The sequence below is a fragment of the Galeopterus variegatus genome, unplaced genomic scaffold (assembly GCF_000696425.1).
Source record: "Galeopterus variegatus unplaced genomic scaffold, G_variegatus-3.0.2 Scaffold196, whole genome shotgun sequence".
NCBI classification, from domain to species: Eukaryota; Metazoa; Chordata; class Mammalia; order Dermoptera; family Cynocephalidae; genus Galeopterus; species Galeopterus variegatus.
In genome coordinates, this window is record NW_007726307.1 from 379,950 (window position 1) to 397,512 (window position 17,563).

The 17,563-nt window shown below is 45.3% G+C and overlaps 1 protein-coding gene across 3 annotated transcripts in view; it reads left to right on the top strand.

The window, feature by feature from the left end:
- Positions 1-11,233, top strand: part of HMCES (5-hydroxymethylcytosine (hmC) binding, ES cell-specific) — a 41,578-nt gene extending 30,345 nt beyond the window's left edge. For all 3 annotated transcript variants that reach the window (XM_008565251.1, XM_008565246.1, XM_008565258.1), the window contains 3 exons: positions 4,306-4,487; positions 8,558-8,750; positions 10,565-11,233. In XM_008565251.1, the coding sequence (XP_008563473.1) occupies positions 4,306-4,487; positions 8,558-8,750; positions 10,565-10,801 (612 nt within the window). In that variant the 3' untranslated portion in view covers positions 10,802-11,233. The remainder of the gene's footprint in view (positions 1-4,305; positions 4,488-8,557; positions 8,751-10,564) is intronic.
- Positions 11,234-17,563: the final 6,330 nt, after the last annotated feature.

Genomic DNA, 17,563 nt, shown 5'->3' on the forward strand with positions numbered 1-17,563 from the left:
GAACCGGTCTGTATGTGGGATCCGAACCCTCGGCGGGAGCGCTGCCACGCTCCCAAGCGGCGCACTGTAGCAGTGCGCCACCGGGCCGGCCCATGTCGATTGTATTTTAGAGTGATGAAAGTAAGAAAAGTTTTTTTTACATTTACCTTTATTTAGCCATTTCCATTGATCTTCATTTCTTTGTGTAGATCTAGGTTTTTATGTGGCATCATATTCCTTCTTCCTAAAGAACTCTGTTTAATATTTGTCGTAGTGCAGGTCTGCTGGTAATGAATTCTAGTTCAGTTTGTCTGAAAAAGTATCTATTTCTTATTTTCTTTTTAAATCATCATGATTTTCTTTATTGACATATAATCCATACATCATAAAATTTACCTTTTTAAAGTATACAGTAGGTTTTAGTAAATTCAGAATGTTGTACAACCATCATCACTATTTAATTCCAGAACACTATTATCACCCCCAAAAAGAAACCCATACCCATTAGTAGTCGCTTCCACACCTTCCTGCCCCCAGCCTGTGGCAACCACTACCTTCATTTTTTTTTTCCTTTTTTTGTCTTTTTTACTGACCGGTAATGGGATCGCAACCCTCGGTGTTGCGGCCGCACCACGCTAAGCCAGTGAGCGGGAACCGGTCTCCACATGGGATCCGAACCCTCGGCAGGAGCGCCACCGCGCTCCCAAGCAGCGCACTCTCCAGTGTGCCACCAGGCCGGCCCTACCTTCATTTTTTTGTTTTTTTTTTTTCCTTGTTTTGTCTTTTTTACTGACCGGTAATGGGATCGCAACCCTCGGTGTTGCGGCCGCACCACGCTAAGCCAGTGAGCGGGAACCGGTCTCCACATGGGATCCGAACCCTCGGCAGGAGCGCCACCGCGCTCCCAAGCAGCGCACTCTCCAGTGTGCCACCAGGCCGGCCCTACCTTCATTTTTGAGAGACTTTTTTACTGTGTATAGGATTCTGAGTTAGCAGTTTTTGTTTTTTTGTTTGTTTTCTTTCTGCACTTTAAAAAATGCCCTCTATTTGCAGTGTTATAACACCACGATCAAGGGTTTGGATCCTTGTACCAGCCAGCTGCCCCCGCAAAAAAGGAAAAAAAAATGCACTACACTGTCTCTGGCTTTTATAGTTTCTATTGAGAAGTCTATTGTAATTGTTTTTTCTTTTGTGTGTAATGAGTACTTCCCTCACCCTTCCACCCGACCCCTCTACCTCAAAAATTTTCTCTTTGGTTAGCAATTTGAATATGATGTATGTAGATATGTGTGTGTGTGTTTTAGCCTAGCATGTTTTAGCCTATTCTCTGAACTGCTTGGTTCTATTATTTGATGTCTTAAATAATTTTTTGAAAATTTTTGGCTATTACCTCTTCAAATATTTCTTCTGCCTCATTTTTTCTTCATTTTGGGGGATTTTTTTTTTTTTTTTTGCGGCTGGCTGGCATGGGTTCTGAGGTCCAAACCCGTGACCTTGGTGTTATAAGGCTGCTCTCTAACCAATTGAGCTACCTGGCCAGCCCTTTTTTGGGATTCTCATTACGCATGTGTTAGATGATTTGCTGTTGTCATATAGTTCTTAGATGTTCTCGTATGTATTTTTCTTTCTTTTTTTCCTGTGCTTCAGCGTGGGCAATTTTCATTGACCTGTTGTATTAGTCTGTCTCTGTTGCTTATAACAAAATACCTGAAATTGGGTAAGTTATAAAGAAATAAAATTTATTTCTTACAATTTCAGAGGCTGAGAAGTCCAAAGTCCAGGGTGCACATTTGGTGAGGGCCTTGTTTGTGGGTGGTGACTCTTCTCAGTAGCATTGGGTGTCACGTGGTGAATAGCTTGAGCAAGAGAGAGCTGAGCTTCTCATTCCCTCTCCTTATAAAGCCATCCATTCCATGCCCATTACTATCCATTAAACATCAATGGATTAATCTGTTCAGGAGGATACAGTCCTCACAATCTAATCACCTCTTAAAGGCTTCACATTTCAATTACCATAATAGGATTTCCCACCCTCTTAACACTTTCACAGTGGGAATGAAGTCTCTAATACATGAAACCTGGGGGACACATTCAACCCATATAACCTGTCTTTAAGTTTACTGATTCTTTTTTTTTTGGTGGGGTTGCGGGGCACAGGTGGCTGGTACAGGGATGGAACACTAGACTTTGGTGTTATCAGCATCACATGAACTAACTGGCCAGTCCCTGATTCTTTCTTAATGTTTCCATCTCTCTGCTGACATTTCTTACCTGTTCATGTATGTTGTCCACCTTTTCCACAAGAGCCTTTAACATATAAATTATATTTATTTTAAATTCTCTATCTGATAGTTTCAGCATCTGGTAAATGTAATCTTTTTTGGAGAGCTGGGGGCAGCTGGCTGGTGTGGGGATCCAAACCCATGACTTTGGTGTTACCAACACCACGCTCTCCACAGTTAGCCAACTGGACAGCCCTGGGGCAAATGTAATCTCTTGATTTTGGTTTTGTTGATTTTTATCTCTTGGCAGCTGACTGTTTTTTCTAGCTTTTTTGTGTCTTGTAGTTTTTGATTGTTGCCAGACATAATATGTAGGACAGAGACTGAGAAATATTTACATCTGGAAATTCTTTTTTTTTTTTTTTTGTCTTTTTGTCTTTTTCCGTGTCCGGCAACGGATCGCAACCCTCAGTGTTGCCCCCGCACCGGACCGGGGACCGGCAACGGGATCGCAACCCTCGGCGCTGCTCCCGCGCCTCGCTCAGCCAGTGAGCGGGAACCGGTCTGCATGTGGGATCCGAACCCTCGGGCGGGAGTGCCGCCGCGCTTCCCAAGCGGCGCACTATCCAGTGCGCCACCGGGCCGGCCCCTGGAAATTCTTCTATTAGGGCATTAACGTGTGAAGTTGAGTCAGTCCTGTCAGGAATTGAACTGGGTTTGGGTTTTGTTGTTATAGTTACCTTTGCTCACCACAGGCTTTCAAGTTATCTGGTATTACCTAGTGTTTCCAGTGAGGTTTGATTTTCCAGAGGGTTTTTCTTAGCAGCCCTGCTCTCCTCAGCTGTAAGACTTTCCTGGGAGCCTGTGCCTTAGAGATGGTCTCTCTGTGGTCTCACCCCTTCTCTAGAAGTAGACTGCTGCTGCTTGTCACTTGGTGTTTGCTCATTTGGAAGGAGGGTGGAGGTAGTCCTTTTTTACCATGGTCCGTCTTTCTTAGGCAGGTCTGTGTCCTTGCCTCTGTGGCTTGGGCTTTCTCAGTGATCCTGCACCTGCCCCAGGGGTAGGAGTTTTTTTTTTTTCTACTTCCCCAGCCTCAATAGGTCTTTACCTGTATCCAAAGGGTATTAGGGATTATTACCCTTTCCTGACCACTTAAGACTTTTGTTCCTCGGGGGAGAAGTGATCAGTAAGGCTTTATGCCTTTCCTGAAGCAGAGGAGCTCCCCTTCTCTAGATGTGCAACAGCAAGGAAGGCTTCCTTCAGGCTCCTGCCCTGTTCCCAGTCTTGTGAACACCTGGTGAGAAGTTCCTGTGAGCTGATGCATGTTGCCCTGATGTTTGCACCTCCCAGAGGTTCTGTACTCACGCTTGCCCATACTCTGTTTTTAGCAATTTGATAATAACTTTACCTGAATATCTTACCTGCTTATACAAAGGCCCTGTCTTCTTCCTGTTGCCACTGATAAGCCAGTACTTGTGTCCCACCTCCCTTTGGAGGTCCTGTTCTTCCTTAAATTTCAGGCTAATTGGTTGTCCTGCGATCTCAGTTCTCTGATGAGTTTAAGAAAAGTTATGGTTTTAGAGATTATCAAGCTGTTTTCTTATTGTTAGGGTGGAAGTGATGCTCTTCCCATCTTTTTATAAATCTCTTTTAGTTCATAAAGATTTATGAACTAAATCTTGAATGGCAAGTAGGAGTTGGCATGATGAGAAAGGGTGGGAAGGACATTTTGTGTACAGGAAGGTTCAGCAAGACACAAGGGCATGAAATTGCATGAAAGTGGCATTTACAAACAGCTGGTTTAGGTTCAAATTAACAATGTGAGTGATAGCTCGAATGGTTGGCCAGTTCATGGAAGGCCTGAATGCCCAGTGAAGGTCTAAAATTCTGAAAGTATTGAGGAGCCATAAATTTACAGCTTTGGTGGTCATTTGCCACCAAGCCTCTTTCCTTTGGTGAAAAATTGAATCAAGAAGGGTTAATAAAGCATGGGCTGAATTGCTTCTAAAATGATTGCTATGCTCTTAAGTCCCTTAAGTACTCCCCAATCTGCATGTAGAAGTCTGCTGAGTGCATCTAATCTACCCATGTATTTTGCTTCCAGTCAGGCAGCATTGGTCTCATAGACAGTCCTGAGAACTGGGAGAAAGTCTGGGACAACTGGAGGCTGCTGACAATGGCTGGGATCTTTGACTGCTGGGAGCCTCCAGAGGGAGGAGACCTCTTGTATTCCTATACCATCATCACAGTGGATTCCTGCAAAGGCTTGAATGGCATCCACCACAGGCAAGTCACAGTTCTTATCTGTGGATCCAAAAGGATTCAAAGGAGAATTTGTTCTGTGTACTTTTAGATAGGTTGCTTTAGGGAGTAGGAAACTAAGAGAGTTGTTTTGAAAAATACAGTTACTGTCAATTCAGCTGTAACATGACATGCATTCCTAAAAACTACTGCACTCTGCAAAATTGTAGAATTAAAATAACTTATGGGGAAACTAGAGTTAAGTAGACAACACTTAAAAACTTTGTCAGTAACCATTAAAAAGTAATAGGAATCTAATAAAAACAATAGCCCAGTTTTTAATCATGTTAAGTAGTTAAGAAATACATAAATACTACAATAATATGGCACTTTACCTTGAAAAAGACATGAAGTTTCCTTGTGGAAGTAGGTGTTGGAAGAACTGCAGCTCGTGAGTTACTATGACGTTGTGGAAGGAAGGTTATGCAAAAAATTTTTTATTTTTTTCAGTCTTAAATCCTGGGACTTGTTTTCCCCCTTTAAATGTAGTTCCTGGGCCAGCCTGTGGCTCACTCGGTAGAGTGCGGTGCTGATAGCACCAAGGCTGCGGGTTCGGATCCCATATAGGGATGGCCGGTTTGCTCACTGGCTGAGCGTGGTGCTGACAGCACCAAGCCAAGGGTTGAGATCCCCTTACCGGTCATCCTTTAAAAAAAAAATAAATAAATAAATAAATAAATAAATGTAGTTCCTTTGAGGCATGTTTATAATAGATGCCTATTTAATCAAAACTGAACATTTGATCCAATGTATAGCCTCATTCTGTATCAATGCTAGAAATTCTTTAGTAGGTTCTCTTGACAGCAGAAAGCTTTAGAAGGGCCAGCCTGTGGCTCACTCAGGGAGTGCAGTGCTGATAACACCAAGGCTACAGGTTCAGATCCTATATAGGGATGACCGGTGCGCTCACAGCGCTCACTGGCTGAGCGTGGTGCGGCCGGTCTCAAAAAGGACAAAAAAAAAAAAAAAAATGTGGGGGATACAATTCAAACTTCAATGAGTTTTGTGGGGATATAATTCAATCCACTACAGTTAGTATGCTAAAGAATATTTCCATTGCTTCTATTCTTTTAAGCCTGGTTGGTATTAACTTCACAGCACTTCTTGAAGTTGATCCAGCTATGGACACTTATTTTGCAACATTGTCACTGAGGTGGTTTCTTGATAATGGTTGCATGGGAGATAATCACATGTTCTCATGTTTCTTTCAAGATGTGTTATTAAAGTTTCTTATCAATATTTAAAATGTTTCTATTTTCATGCACTGCCTAGCATGTTTTGGGCCAGGAAGCTTAGACATGTTTGAGATGTTAAATGAGTGATACTCATATATTTATATTTATATATATATATATATATATATATATATATATGTATGTATGTAAATGAGGGTACTTCAAAAAGTTCATTGAGAGATTCATATTATCTTTTAATTCTGTTTTTCCACAGACTTTTTTTTTTTGGCAGCTGGCAGGTATGGGGATCCAAACTCTTGACCTGGTGTTATCATTTTTCCACAAACTTTTTGAAGTACCCGTGTGTGTGTGTATGTATGTGTGCACACGTGTAAAAGTTCACAAATGCAAAAGAATAGCAAAACAAAACTTTGTAGGATAATATGCTGTGGTCCAAGTTAGCTGTCAGTGTTTGAGGTGTGTGCATTTTGTGTATTCTTACAAGGCTCAGTTCAGCTATGTGCAGTTTTCTGTGTACACCTCATGTTTCCCACCAGTGAAATCACGCATGAGTAAACACAAAATTTGCATTATGCTTCAATTGCTCTTTAATATATAAATCACATTGGAACAGATTTGCATTTTAAAAACAAGCATTAGCAGAACTTGCTATACTTGTGTAACACCTTCACAGTTTTTGCCATATCTGAGTACTCTCCAAAGTCATTTTTTGGTTTTCTTTCTTTTTTTTTTTTTTTTTAAAAAGATGACCGGTAAGGGGATCTTAACCCTTGGCTTGGTGTTGTCAGCACCACGCTCACCCAGTGAGCGAACCGGCCATCCCTATGTGGGATCCGAACCCGGGGCCTTGGTGTTATCAGCACCGCACTCTCCTGAGTGAGCCACAGGCTGGCCCATTTTTTGGTTTTCATATGATAAAATACAGTACTATACCTATCAGGATTACCTACTTTACCTTTGTCCTAAACTATATCTGTGAAACTATGCTTTCATATGACATAGTAGTTCTATTTTTTGCTAATTAACCTTAAAATAAATTCCCCCTTTTTTTGGCAGGTAGCTGGTATGGGGATCCAAACCCTTGACCTTTGTGTTATAACACCACACTCTAACCAACTGAGCTGACTGGCCAGCCTAAATTCCCCTATTTCATCTATTCTAAATGTGCCATTATTTTGTAGGTTGTTAAAGAAGGGTAAAACACTGCCAGTTATTGCCAACTAAACTATAATGCAATTCAAAGATGCCACTTGCCATAAAATGCACCTGGCTTTTAGAGATTTTTGGGGGGTGGCCAGTACAGGGATTGAACCCTGGACCTTGGTGTTATAGGTACCACGCTCTAACCAACTGAGCTAACAGGCCAGGCCTATTTCAGAGAGTTTTAATTAATTTATTTATTTGGAAACTGGCCCATATAGGGATCTGAACCTGATCAGCACCAACTGAGCTAAATGGCCAGCCCTGATTTCAGAGGTTTTAAAAATATTTTAAAGTCATGTTTGATTTGTTGAAGTTACAGTATTTAACTATTGATATAGATGGTTATGCATCTATCTCTTAAAATCAGCTGTATCATCCACTGGTGAAGTGTGTGCCATGCTTTGCTTTGGCCTAGGACATACAACTGGAAGCTAAACAGGATCTTTTCCAAACATCTTCGGGGTATCAGGAGTCATCTTAGACAGCACTCTGCTTTTCTGAGGACTGGTTTCCTTTTGTTCACAATTATGTGAACAGCCCTTTCTTACTGGAGATTGTTATTGATAGACAAGTTTTCCAGGATCTATTTTCCCTTTAATTGTAGGCTGGGGCATTATAGAAAGCTCACCAATTTGCTAGAGTGTTCACTGGAGTACACCGGATTCAGTCATAACAGTCATCACTGTCTTTGCCGTGAAATTTTTTTTTTCATTATTTAGAGAATACTTTGTTTCTGTAATCAAACCCATGTAGATAAGACCTTACATATTTAATACAGCACATTATCCCTGTACAGATGGAAAAAAAATTAAGTTTAATGTTTTTAGATCAATATGGCTGTTAATTTCTGTACAACTCAACAAGGTAAACTGGGATACTTTTTCCAAAGTTGATGGCACAACTGAAGTTTGCAAAAATTCAAATCATGTATATATATATTTATATAAAAAGACCAATAATAGCAGTATGTTGTGCGTCAACAGCAGCAACAGCTTTTCCAAGTTCTGCAGTTATCTGAACAAAATTAGAGAGACATCCAGCACACTCCATTTTTAAAAAAAAAAAAAAGGGAAAAAACAAAACCCCAGAAAACAGCAAAGTTTTATTACTATTGTGGTACCTGGCACCATTTTTTTTTTCTATTAGCTTCTCAATCATCATCTGGAAAGAAAACACTCTAGAATAACACCATTAAAAACAGCTCTTGGGCCGGCCCGGTGGCGCACTGGATAAGTGCGCCGCTTGGGAAGCGCGGCGGCGCTCCCGCCCGAGGGTTTGGATCCCACATACAGACCGGTTCCCGTTCACTGGCTGAGCGAGGCGCGGGGGCAACACCGAGGGTTGCGATCCTGTTGCCGGTCCCGGTCCGGTACGGGGGCGACACTGAGGGTTGTGATCCGTTGCCGGACACGGAAAAAAAAGACAAAAAAAAAAAAAAAACAGCTCTTACCATGGAGTTTTATAACTTGGTTTTCCAAGTGTTGAATCTAGTGCCTGATCAAGTTGTGCTCAGAGAGCATATGGCAGCAATCAGCATGTGAGGTACAGAGGGAAGGCGAGCTTCTCCTTGTGATAGTTTGAGCTATCAGCTGACTCAAGTCTCTCCCTACCCTCACTCTACATCTCTCCCATCAATGTTTTGGCCACCTTGGCTAGGATGCCTGCCATATTAGATGGAGAGGAGGAAGTCTCTAAATGGCTTGACTTTGATGAGGTCTCAACTCAGGAAGCTCTGAAGTTGATCCACCCCACAGAAAACATCGCCTTCCATCCGGTCTCTCCTGTGGTGAACAACTCAAGAAACAACACTCCTGAGTGTCTGGCCCCTGTCGACTTGGTGGTCAAAAAGGTAGGGGTATGTGACTATTTCAGTCCTTTTTGAGCTTTGTCTTCTGTGTGGCCTTTTCTTTTAGATATGGCCTTTTACAATCAGAACTTTAATTTGCACCACCCCAAAGCTTTTATACTCCTTGTATATGGCAAGGTAGAGTAGAGCAGTGATTCTCAAACCTGCCTGTGACTCAAAGGGCTCGGGAGAACTCTTTCAAAATGTAAATGCTAGGGCCGGCCCATGGTTCACTTGGGAGAATGTGGTGCTGATAACACCAAGGCCACGGGTTCGGATCCCTATATAGGGATGGCCGGTTGGCTCACTTGGGAGAGCAGGGTGCTGACAACACCAAGTCAAGGGTTAAGATCCCACTACCGGTCATCGTTAAAAAAAAAAAAAAAAAAATGTAAATGCTGCAGCCTATCTAAACATCCTGAATCAATATTCAGGGTTGGACTTGGGCTTCTGAATCATTAATAAGCTTCTTTGCTGAGTCTGATAAGCCAAGTTTAAGGACTCCTAATCTAGGGGTGATTGTGAGAAAGACAAAGGGGCCCTTGACCATAACGAATCTCTGTTCCAACCCTCTGTGATTTTTGATGTCTCTTTTCTGTACTTCAGCTTTCCCAACTACAGTTTGGAGGAGCTCTAGCCCTCAGTCTCTTTCAGGAGGATTAGAGAGCATTCCTGCTGTGAACTTCAACTTCTTAGAGTTAGCAAGGATCCAGAGGATGTATTTTGAAGGGAAGGTGAGCAGGCAAAAGGCTTGCAGTGGAGAGTGAAGTTCCAGAGCAAAAAGCTGGCCCCTGCTGAGGTTTGGGGTAAAGGTTTGGGAGTAGTGATTATTTCTAGGTGGCATGGAGGGACCTGAAGTAGGACATGCTTGGAATGTTCCAAGAATAGACATCTTAGACTGCCTGAGCAGTGTCAAGGAGGCTGATTGCAAGAACGGTTACCCCTTTCCCCATTTTCCTTAAAGCTTTTTGTTTTCCATACCCACAGTCAGTGTCATCTTTTTTCTTTTGTCTCAGTTATTTTCAAACTCCTGCAGCTGTGACACTTTTTTTTTTATTAGACGTCTCTAAAACTGTAATTCTTTTTTTTTTTTTTTTTTTAAAAATGACCGGTAAGGGGATCTTAACCCTTGACTTGGTGTTGTCAGCACCACGCTCAGCCAGTGAGCAAACCGGCCATCCCTATATGGGATCCGAACCCGGGGCCTTGGTGTTATCAGCACCACATTCTCCCGAGTGAGCCACGGGCCGGCCCTAAAACTGTAATTCTGTATATTCATTTTGCACTAGACGTTGCCCCATTTTCACCACAGTCTTTATTCCAAAAGAAGTCACTTTCTGGAGAGGTAGCATTATGCAAATTAAGAATCTTTCAGTTCAGGGTTGGGATGTGGATGTATGGGAAGCAGAAGGGAGAAGTAGTTGATGAGAGGTTGTGCACACAGGCTGTACAGAAGAGAAACAGTTTAGCCTGTGAATCCCTGACCACAGTGGCTGTGGTAAGCTCATACCTCTCCAGCCTCATTTTCCAGCACTCTCCGTGGTCACACCGAATTACATTCTTTTCCCTGAGAATGCTTCATTCTCTGCATGTTTGGAATGCTCTTCAGCTGTCTTCTGTGACTGGTTCCACACTCTCCTCTGTGAAACCTCCCTTACACCTTGGTGCACACTCCTCTCTTCCCACCCCTAACTAGTAGTCCTCATCTGGCCCTTAATATTTTCCGAGCCTAAGTCAGTACCTAATATCTTTTCCCCTGTTTCTTTCCTTGGACTTCCCAAGAGCTTGAGCTGGGTTGGCTGTGCTTTTTCTTCTAGGAGCTCAAGGCAAGTGGCAGCAGCCAGAAGATGTTGCAATGGCTGGCCACAAAGTCACCCAAAAAGGAAAACCCAAAAACAACCAAGAAGGAAGAGTCAGATGTGCCCCAGTGGTCCAGCCAGTTCCTGCAGAACCGCCCATTCCCCACCAAGAGAAACAGTGCAGGACTTCTGGAGCGATGGCTGAAGCGAGAGGAGGAGGAGGAGCCTGTGGCCAAGTGGCCTCACAGCCAGTAACATGGGACTTTCAGAGACCATGGTCTGCTGTACTAAATACTGTTGCTGATAACAGGTTCTTGCATTGTGTGTATGTGTGTGTGTGCTTTGGAAAAAGGTGGCACAGTGCTAGTTGATAGTTGTGGGCTCCTGGTGGAAGTGGCTATCCTAGCCATGACTAGGAACCCACAGTGGGGCTGATGGGGCAGTGTTGGAAAAGGCAAGTCCTCTGCCATCACCAGCCCCGGAGGCCCCATGGGGTGCTGTGCTTGCTGCCCTTTCCTTGTAGGGCTGGTGGAGTTTGGAAGTCTGATTCTACTGGGAGATCTCAGCCCTAACTTGGTACTCCTAGCAAGAGGCTATTTTCTGCTCAAGCCTCTGGTCTCTTTCTGTCTTTTAGAATTAAGTTCTTAAAATGTACTTTTTCTGAATAAATTATATTTGATAAACTTCTCCCTACATTTTGGAAAATGATGCTGGAGGGGATTCTGAATCTTACCTGTTTTCTCCTGGTATCAGTCATAAGGAATGGATTTTGTCACAAATGGGGCACTGGGGCTTTCTGAGGGAAAAAACTACATAAAAGCTTGATTGAGTCTTTTTTCACTCTTAATACTTCAAAGTTGTCTAGGGTCGGCCCATGGCTCACTTGGGAGAGTGTGGTGCTGATAATACCAAGGCCACGGGTTCGGATCCCATATAGGGATGGCTGGTTCGCTCACTGGGTGAGCGTGGTGCTGACAACAACAAGTCAAGGGCTAAGATCCCCTTACCGGTCATCTTTAAAAAAAAAAAAAAAAAAAAAAAAAATAATAATAATAATAATAATAATACTTGAAAGTTGTCTGAACCCTTTAGCTTAAAACCAACCTGAGTTGAATGCCTGCCATACTCAACTCCAGGGGTTGGCAGGAGAACAGGTGTAGAGGCCAAGACGCTGTCCTCACCACAGGGAGCATTGGATCTGACCTAGAATCACTTCACAGCCCACCAAGCCCTGTGCAAAGATTCCCAAGCTCCAGATAGAGCAGGGCCCAGAGGATGACATGGGCTTGGGGGATGGGAGATTCATTCTGAGCCTGGAACTAAGGCTGCCACGTGGGGGTTGGGAGTGTGGGTGTGGGTGCTGACCACCCACCCCAGCCTGGGTCCTAGCCCCTGTGATTTGTTTTGTGGGCTCCCCTTACTTTTCCTTCTTGGTACTGAATGACTTTATAGTGAGATATTTATTTTGGGTGTTTATTGTCTATCTCCCCATCCACATCATTAGTTCCATGAAGCTAGGGACCACTTTTGCGCCCTTATTTTCTCCCCATGTTAATAGTAGGTGTGCAGGGCTGGCCCGTGGCTCACTCGGGAGAGTGTGGTGCTGATAACACCAAGGCCATGGGTTCGGATCCCTATATAGGGATGGCCGGTTCGCTCACTGGGTGAGCGTGGTGCTGACAACACCAAATCAAGGGTTAAGATCCCCTTACCGGTCATCTTTAAAAAAAAAAAAAGTGTGCAAATATTTGTTCAGTGAATTTGAGCAATTACTGTGTGCCCAGCCCTGTGCTACAGCAGGGAACTGACAGCTATTAACCAGATACCACAACTTGCAATTTGGTACTTGCTATTGTTTGTTCCAAAGGGAGCCGAGAGAGCTGCTATAGATGGGGGTACTCTGAAAAGGCCTCTCCTGTAAACCCCTAGGGGAAGAGAAGGTGCAGAGGCTGGGGGGAGTGGCATGAGGGGAGCTTCACAGGTATTCAGATGGGAAGGAACGGAAGAATCCCCAGGAAGCGCCAGGGCCGGTGGGCTCTTTCCTCTTTGGGGCGTCCAGGACGGAGGAACCCGCAAAACGCCGCCTCAGGCTGCTGGAAGGAAGCGGGCCCGGAGGCGAACAGGGAGGACAGGGCGGTGTCGGCAGCAGCAGGCGCCTGCCGAGGCCCTATGCAAATCAGGGATCGGAATTTCCACCAATCAGAGGCAGGCTCCGACTCGTAACTGCTAATGGCAGTGGGCGGAGCGGGTGGGGCGGGCGGCGGGCGGGGGTCCCGGCCGAGGCCCGCCCTCCTTGCCTTGTCTCTGAATTTCCCTTTTGAACGCCCTCGCTTCCGGCTGAGGGGCGGGGTCGGCCCGGGGAGGTTACACACTCGGGCACCCGGCACTGCCGGTGTGAGAGCGGGGCTCAAACTGCTGCCTGTGGCTTTTGGGCTGATTTGTGTGGGGTTTGGTTGTTTTAGTTTTTTTTGTTTGACCGGTAAGGGGATGGCAACCCTCGGCTCAGTGTCGTCCACACCACGCTGAGCCAGTGAGCGTACGGGCCATCCCTATATGGGATCTGAACCCGCAGCCTCGGCGCTACTAGCACCGCATTCTCACGAGTGAGCTAGGGGGCTGGCCCTGGTTGTTTTATTTTTAAAAATTCATGGGCCGGCCCGTGGCTCACTTGGGAGTGTGGTGCTGACAACACCAAGTCAATCCCCTTACTGGTCATCTTTTTTAAAAAAAATAAAATATAAAAAAATTCAGATAACTTACTAGAATGTTCGCTGGCACGACTATTTTGTCATATTTGCTTTAAGTTTAATAAAGAACAGAAATGAGATTTGTTTTTTTATGTCTATCTTCTCACTGTTTCTCCTAGTTGCAAATTAGTTTGGTGGGTCTTTTCATTTTAACATGAAAGAATATAGTGCCCCCAGGGGTATGTGTCCTTTTCATGCAAGCTCTTATACTTTCATGTCATTGTGATGTTAAAAGTGCGTTCTGGTATCTGAGAACATACTGTTTTCTGCGTTTTAGGTTTACATAGATTATATCATCGCCCCCCCCCCCAATCCCCCCCAGCAGTGACCTGACTTGGCTCTAGGCCTTAGGGTGATTCTTTACTGTGCTGCAGCTTTATTTATTTATTTATTTTTGCAACTGACCAGTAAGGGGCCAAACATTAACCTTGGTATTATAACACCACACTAACCAACTGAGCTAACCAGCCAGGTTGTGCTGGGGCTTTAGAGAAGGCAGAGAGTTCCTCAGACTCTTGGTCCTGATAGATGGATACTGTTACCTGTCCCCCTCTCCTGTCTGCAGTCTGTATGGATCCATTGTCTCATGCAAGGCTTGTATGCCTAAAGCCCAACCCTGCTTTGTATTGAGGCAGAAATAGACCCGGGCAAGGGAAGAGCTTGGCCAAGGCACACAGCTTGGCATATAGGTAAGTTGAGAACAAATCCAAGGGGCTTCTTGCCTGGTAGGAGTGTTTCAGCTTGGAGAGTTTGTAGGAGATCCTGCCTGTTGCCAGAAAGGGCTTGCAGGGCGCTGTTGTGGTGGGAACTAGAGACAATAAGGGAGGCCTTAGACTCCTAGATTCCCACATGGGCCTGCACATGTTCCCTCCCTCTTCTCAACCAAAGTGAGGACAAGTGATGGGAAGGATAGAATCCCATTCCCTGGAAAGAAGCTTTGCCTCAGGCTGTATGGAGTGTCCTCAGTACAAACAAAATTTTTACTAATTTCTTTGCCATCTCTGGGACTTGGTTAGACCACATCAGTCAGGAGGGTGGGTGCTCACAAACTCCCAGGAGCCCAGAGCAGCAGTTGCTGGTTGTTTGGGGAGACCCAGGACCTACCTCTGGACTGGTGTCCCTCATGTGGAGCTGCATGAGGATCGCTCTTGCATCCCAGAACTCCAGAGAGAAGAGGCATGCTGTAGGCTCTGAGGGCAACACTCCCAGGGGACAGCAGAAGCTAGAGGACTGTTTGGAGCTGGCGTCAATGAAAGGAGTTGGACAATCAAGCTGAATAGCACTTAAGGTTTTAAAAGTCAGCCAGGGGCCGAGCCCGTGGCACACTCGGGAGAGTGCAGCGCTGGAAGCGCAGCAGCTCTCCCGCCGTGGGTTCGGATCCTATATAGGAATGACTGGTGCGCTCACAGCGCTCACTGGCTGAGCGCAGTGTGGCCGGTCTCAAAAAGGACAAAATAAATAAATAAATAAATAAATAAATAAATAAATAAATAAATAAATAAATAAAAATAAAAGTCAGCCAGGCTGGGCTGGGCTCCAACCCCACATTCCAAGTCCTTAACCGAAGCAGCCAGGAGGAGGACAGGGATGGAAGAGGCCAGAGTAGATGGGTGAGAAAAGGGGCCTCTGGGAGGGCATATCTGTAGGGTGCACTGGGCAGGGCTATCAGGTCCTAATGACAACCCTGTATGGAGAGGTTGTCACCGTGGGGCACCAGCAGGCTGGGGCTCTGGCTTTCACCAGTTTATTCTGGTGAAAGCTTATTCACCACCATTTGGGGCTTCTTGTCTTGTGAAGTGACTAGAAGGGCCCTCAAAGTCGAGGGACTACAGGAAACATTCAGCTCACAAGCTGATTTTGTTTGGCCTGTACAGTATTTATTTTTAATTTTAATTGTGGTAAAATGCATATAACATAAAATTTGCTGTCTTAACCATTTGTAAATTGACAGCTGAGTGATGTTAATCATACATTGTTGTGCAACCCATCTCTGGAGCTTTTTTGTCTTGCAAAACTGAAACAATACACATTAAACAACTCCCCATGTTCTTCTCCCCTCAGTCCTTGATAACTACCATTCGACTTTCTATCTGTGCAAATTTGACTTTCTAAATACCTCATATAAGTGGAATCATGCAGTGTTTGTCCCTTTGTGATGGCTTATTTAACTTAGCATAATGTCTTCAAGGTTTATCCATGTTGTAGCATGTGTCAGAATTTCCTTCCTTTTTGAGGCTGAATAATATTCCATTGTGTGTATAGACCACATTTTGTTTATCCATTCATCTGTTGACAGACACTTCATTTGCCTCCACCTCTTGGCTAATTGTGAATAATGCTGCCATGAACATGGGTGTACAAACAACTCTTCTAATCACTACTTTCAGTTCTTTTGGGTATATATCCAGAAGTGGAATTGCTGGATTGCATGGTAATTTTATGTTTAATTACTTGGGGTGGGCTGCCTAGTTAGCTCAGTTGGTTAGAGTGTGGTCAAGGATTTGGATCCCTGTACCAGCCAGCTGCCAAAAAATAAAAAAAAAATTAGTGGGGGAGGAATCACCGTACCTTTTCCCACAGCGGCTGCACCATTTTACATTCCCACCAACAGTGCACGAGAGTTCTGATTTCCCCACATCCTTGCTAACACTTGTTATATTCCATTTTTGGATAGTAGCCACCTTACCGGATATGAGATGAAATATTTATTTTTTTAAGCCCCTACTGAAAAAGTGAGAAGTTTCACAAAAATAGTTTAGTTTCCACTTAAAAAAACTCTTGGGAGGTAACTCCAAAGACTGGGCCCCATGTGGGACCATTGCTGGGCTGAGGCAACCTCCCCAGGCCTTCCTGGATGGCCCAGGCCACTTCCAGCCTCCAGAGGGGGACTTGGAAACTTCCAGGAGGCATTTCTGAGGCACTTCTGACATGGTTTGAAAAAGTGGGATACTCTGGTCATGTTGCTGCTTGGCCAAAATCAGCAGGAGCTGGGTAGTCACTGCCCCTCTTCAGGTGGGGTCTGTGTCTTCCATCTTGCCAGAATGCCCTATCTGGCCTGGTGCCCGTAAACCCTGGCCTAGGCCCTTCTCACCTGATTAGTGGGTGCAGTGAGGAGCTCAGGATTTGGGTGTTTTGCAGAAACGTCCTTTGCCTCCTCACTGCACCAGGGTCACCTTCCCCAGGAAGCCCTCCTCCTTGGTCTCATAGTGTCAGGTGCCTTCAGTGTTCAATTGGAACCGAAGCTCCTTGAAGCCAAGTTCACAGAATAAGTCAATGGTGGATCCTGGACTCCCCAGCCCAGTGTAAGAGCTGAGTGTGGTGTCAGAACAGAAAATACAAGCTTTGGAGTTAGGTGGAGGTTTGAATCCTGTGATCACTTGCTGGCTGCAGGACCTTTCAGAGTCTCAGCAGCTAGATCAGTGAAATTGGCTTTGGAACACCTTCCTCACTAGGGTTGTTGCGAGGTTGAGATAAGGCCTGGGCAGCCCTCCTCAGAATGCCTGGCTCTATGAGAAATATTTGGTGAGAAGTACGGAAAGGCAATGAGGGATAAGGACACCCTGAAGGTCACTTTGGGGCCCTAGAGCTCATGGGATGTCATGTAAGGACACAGGATTAGCAGGATGGGAGGGCATTGGTTAGGGAGGAAAGTTCAGGGAGGGCTCAGAGAAGGGGAGTGAAGCTCAGTGGTCAGAGTACCTGGTGAACAGTCAGGCAAGAATAGTGTCCATGGAGGGCATATGGAGGCCTTGGAGCTGCCAGCCCTTGCAGCAGCCCTTCCCAACCTTCCCTGAGCCTCAGTACCTACCTGGGGAGCTGGTCACAAGGCTGACAATGGGATTCAGCCCTAGAGATTCAGATTTGGACAACTGTGGTGAGCTCGGGAGACATCTGGGATTGCAGCACGCCTTCTAGGTGTTTCTGCTTTAGGGCTGGAGGCATTACATTTAGCCAGTCAGTGGCACCATCCCTCCAGAATCCTGAGTAGGCCAAGGCCTCTCCTAGATGCTAGCTGCTGGTGGCTTATTGGCTGGCCCCACAGGCAGTGTGGGACAAGGCCTGGGCCGGAACAGTGGCCCTGCAGCAGGACACCGGGCACACTGCCCCCGAATCAGGACTGTAAGAAGATGAGGCTGTTACTGGTGAGCAGGTGGACATGGGCTGGGGGGGGGGGGTGAAGTGTGGGAGTGTGGAGCCGTCAGCCCTGCTGGGACAGTCTGATCCTAGGGCTACCAGCTTCCTCTGGGGCCCCCCCCCCCCCCCCCCCCCC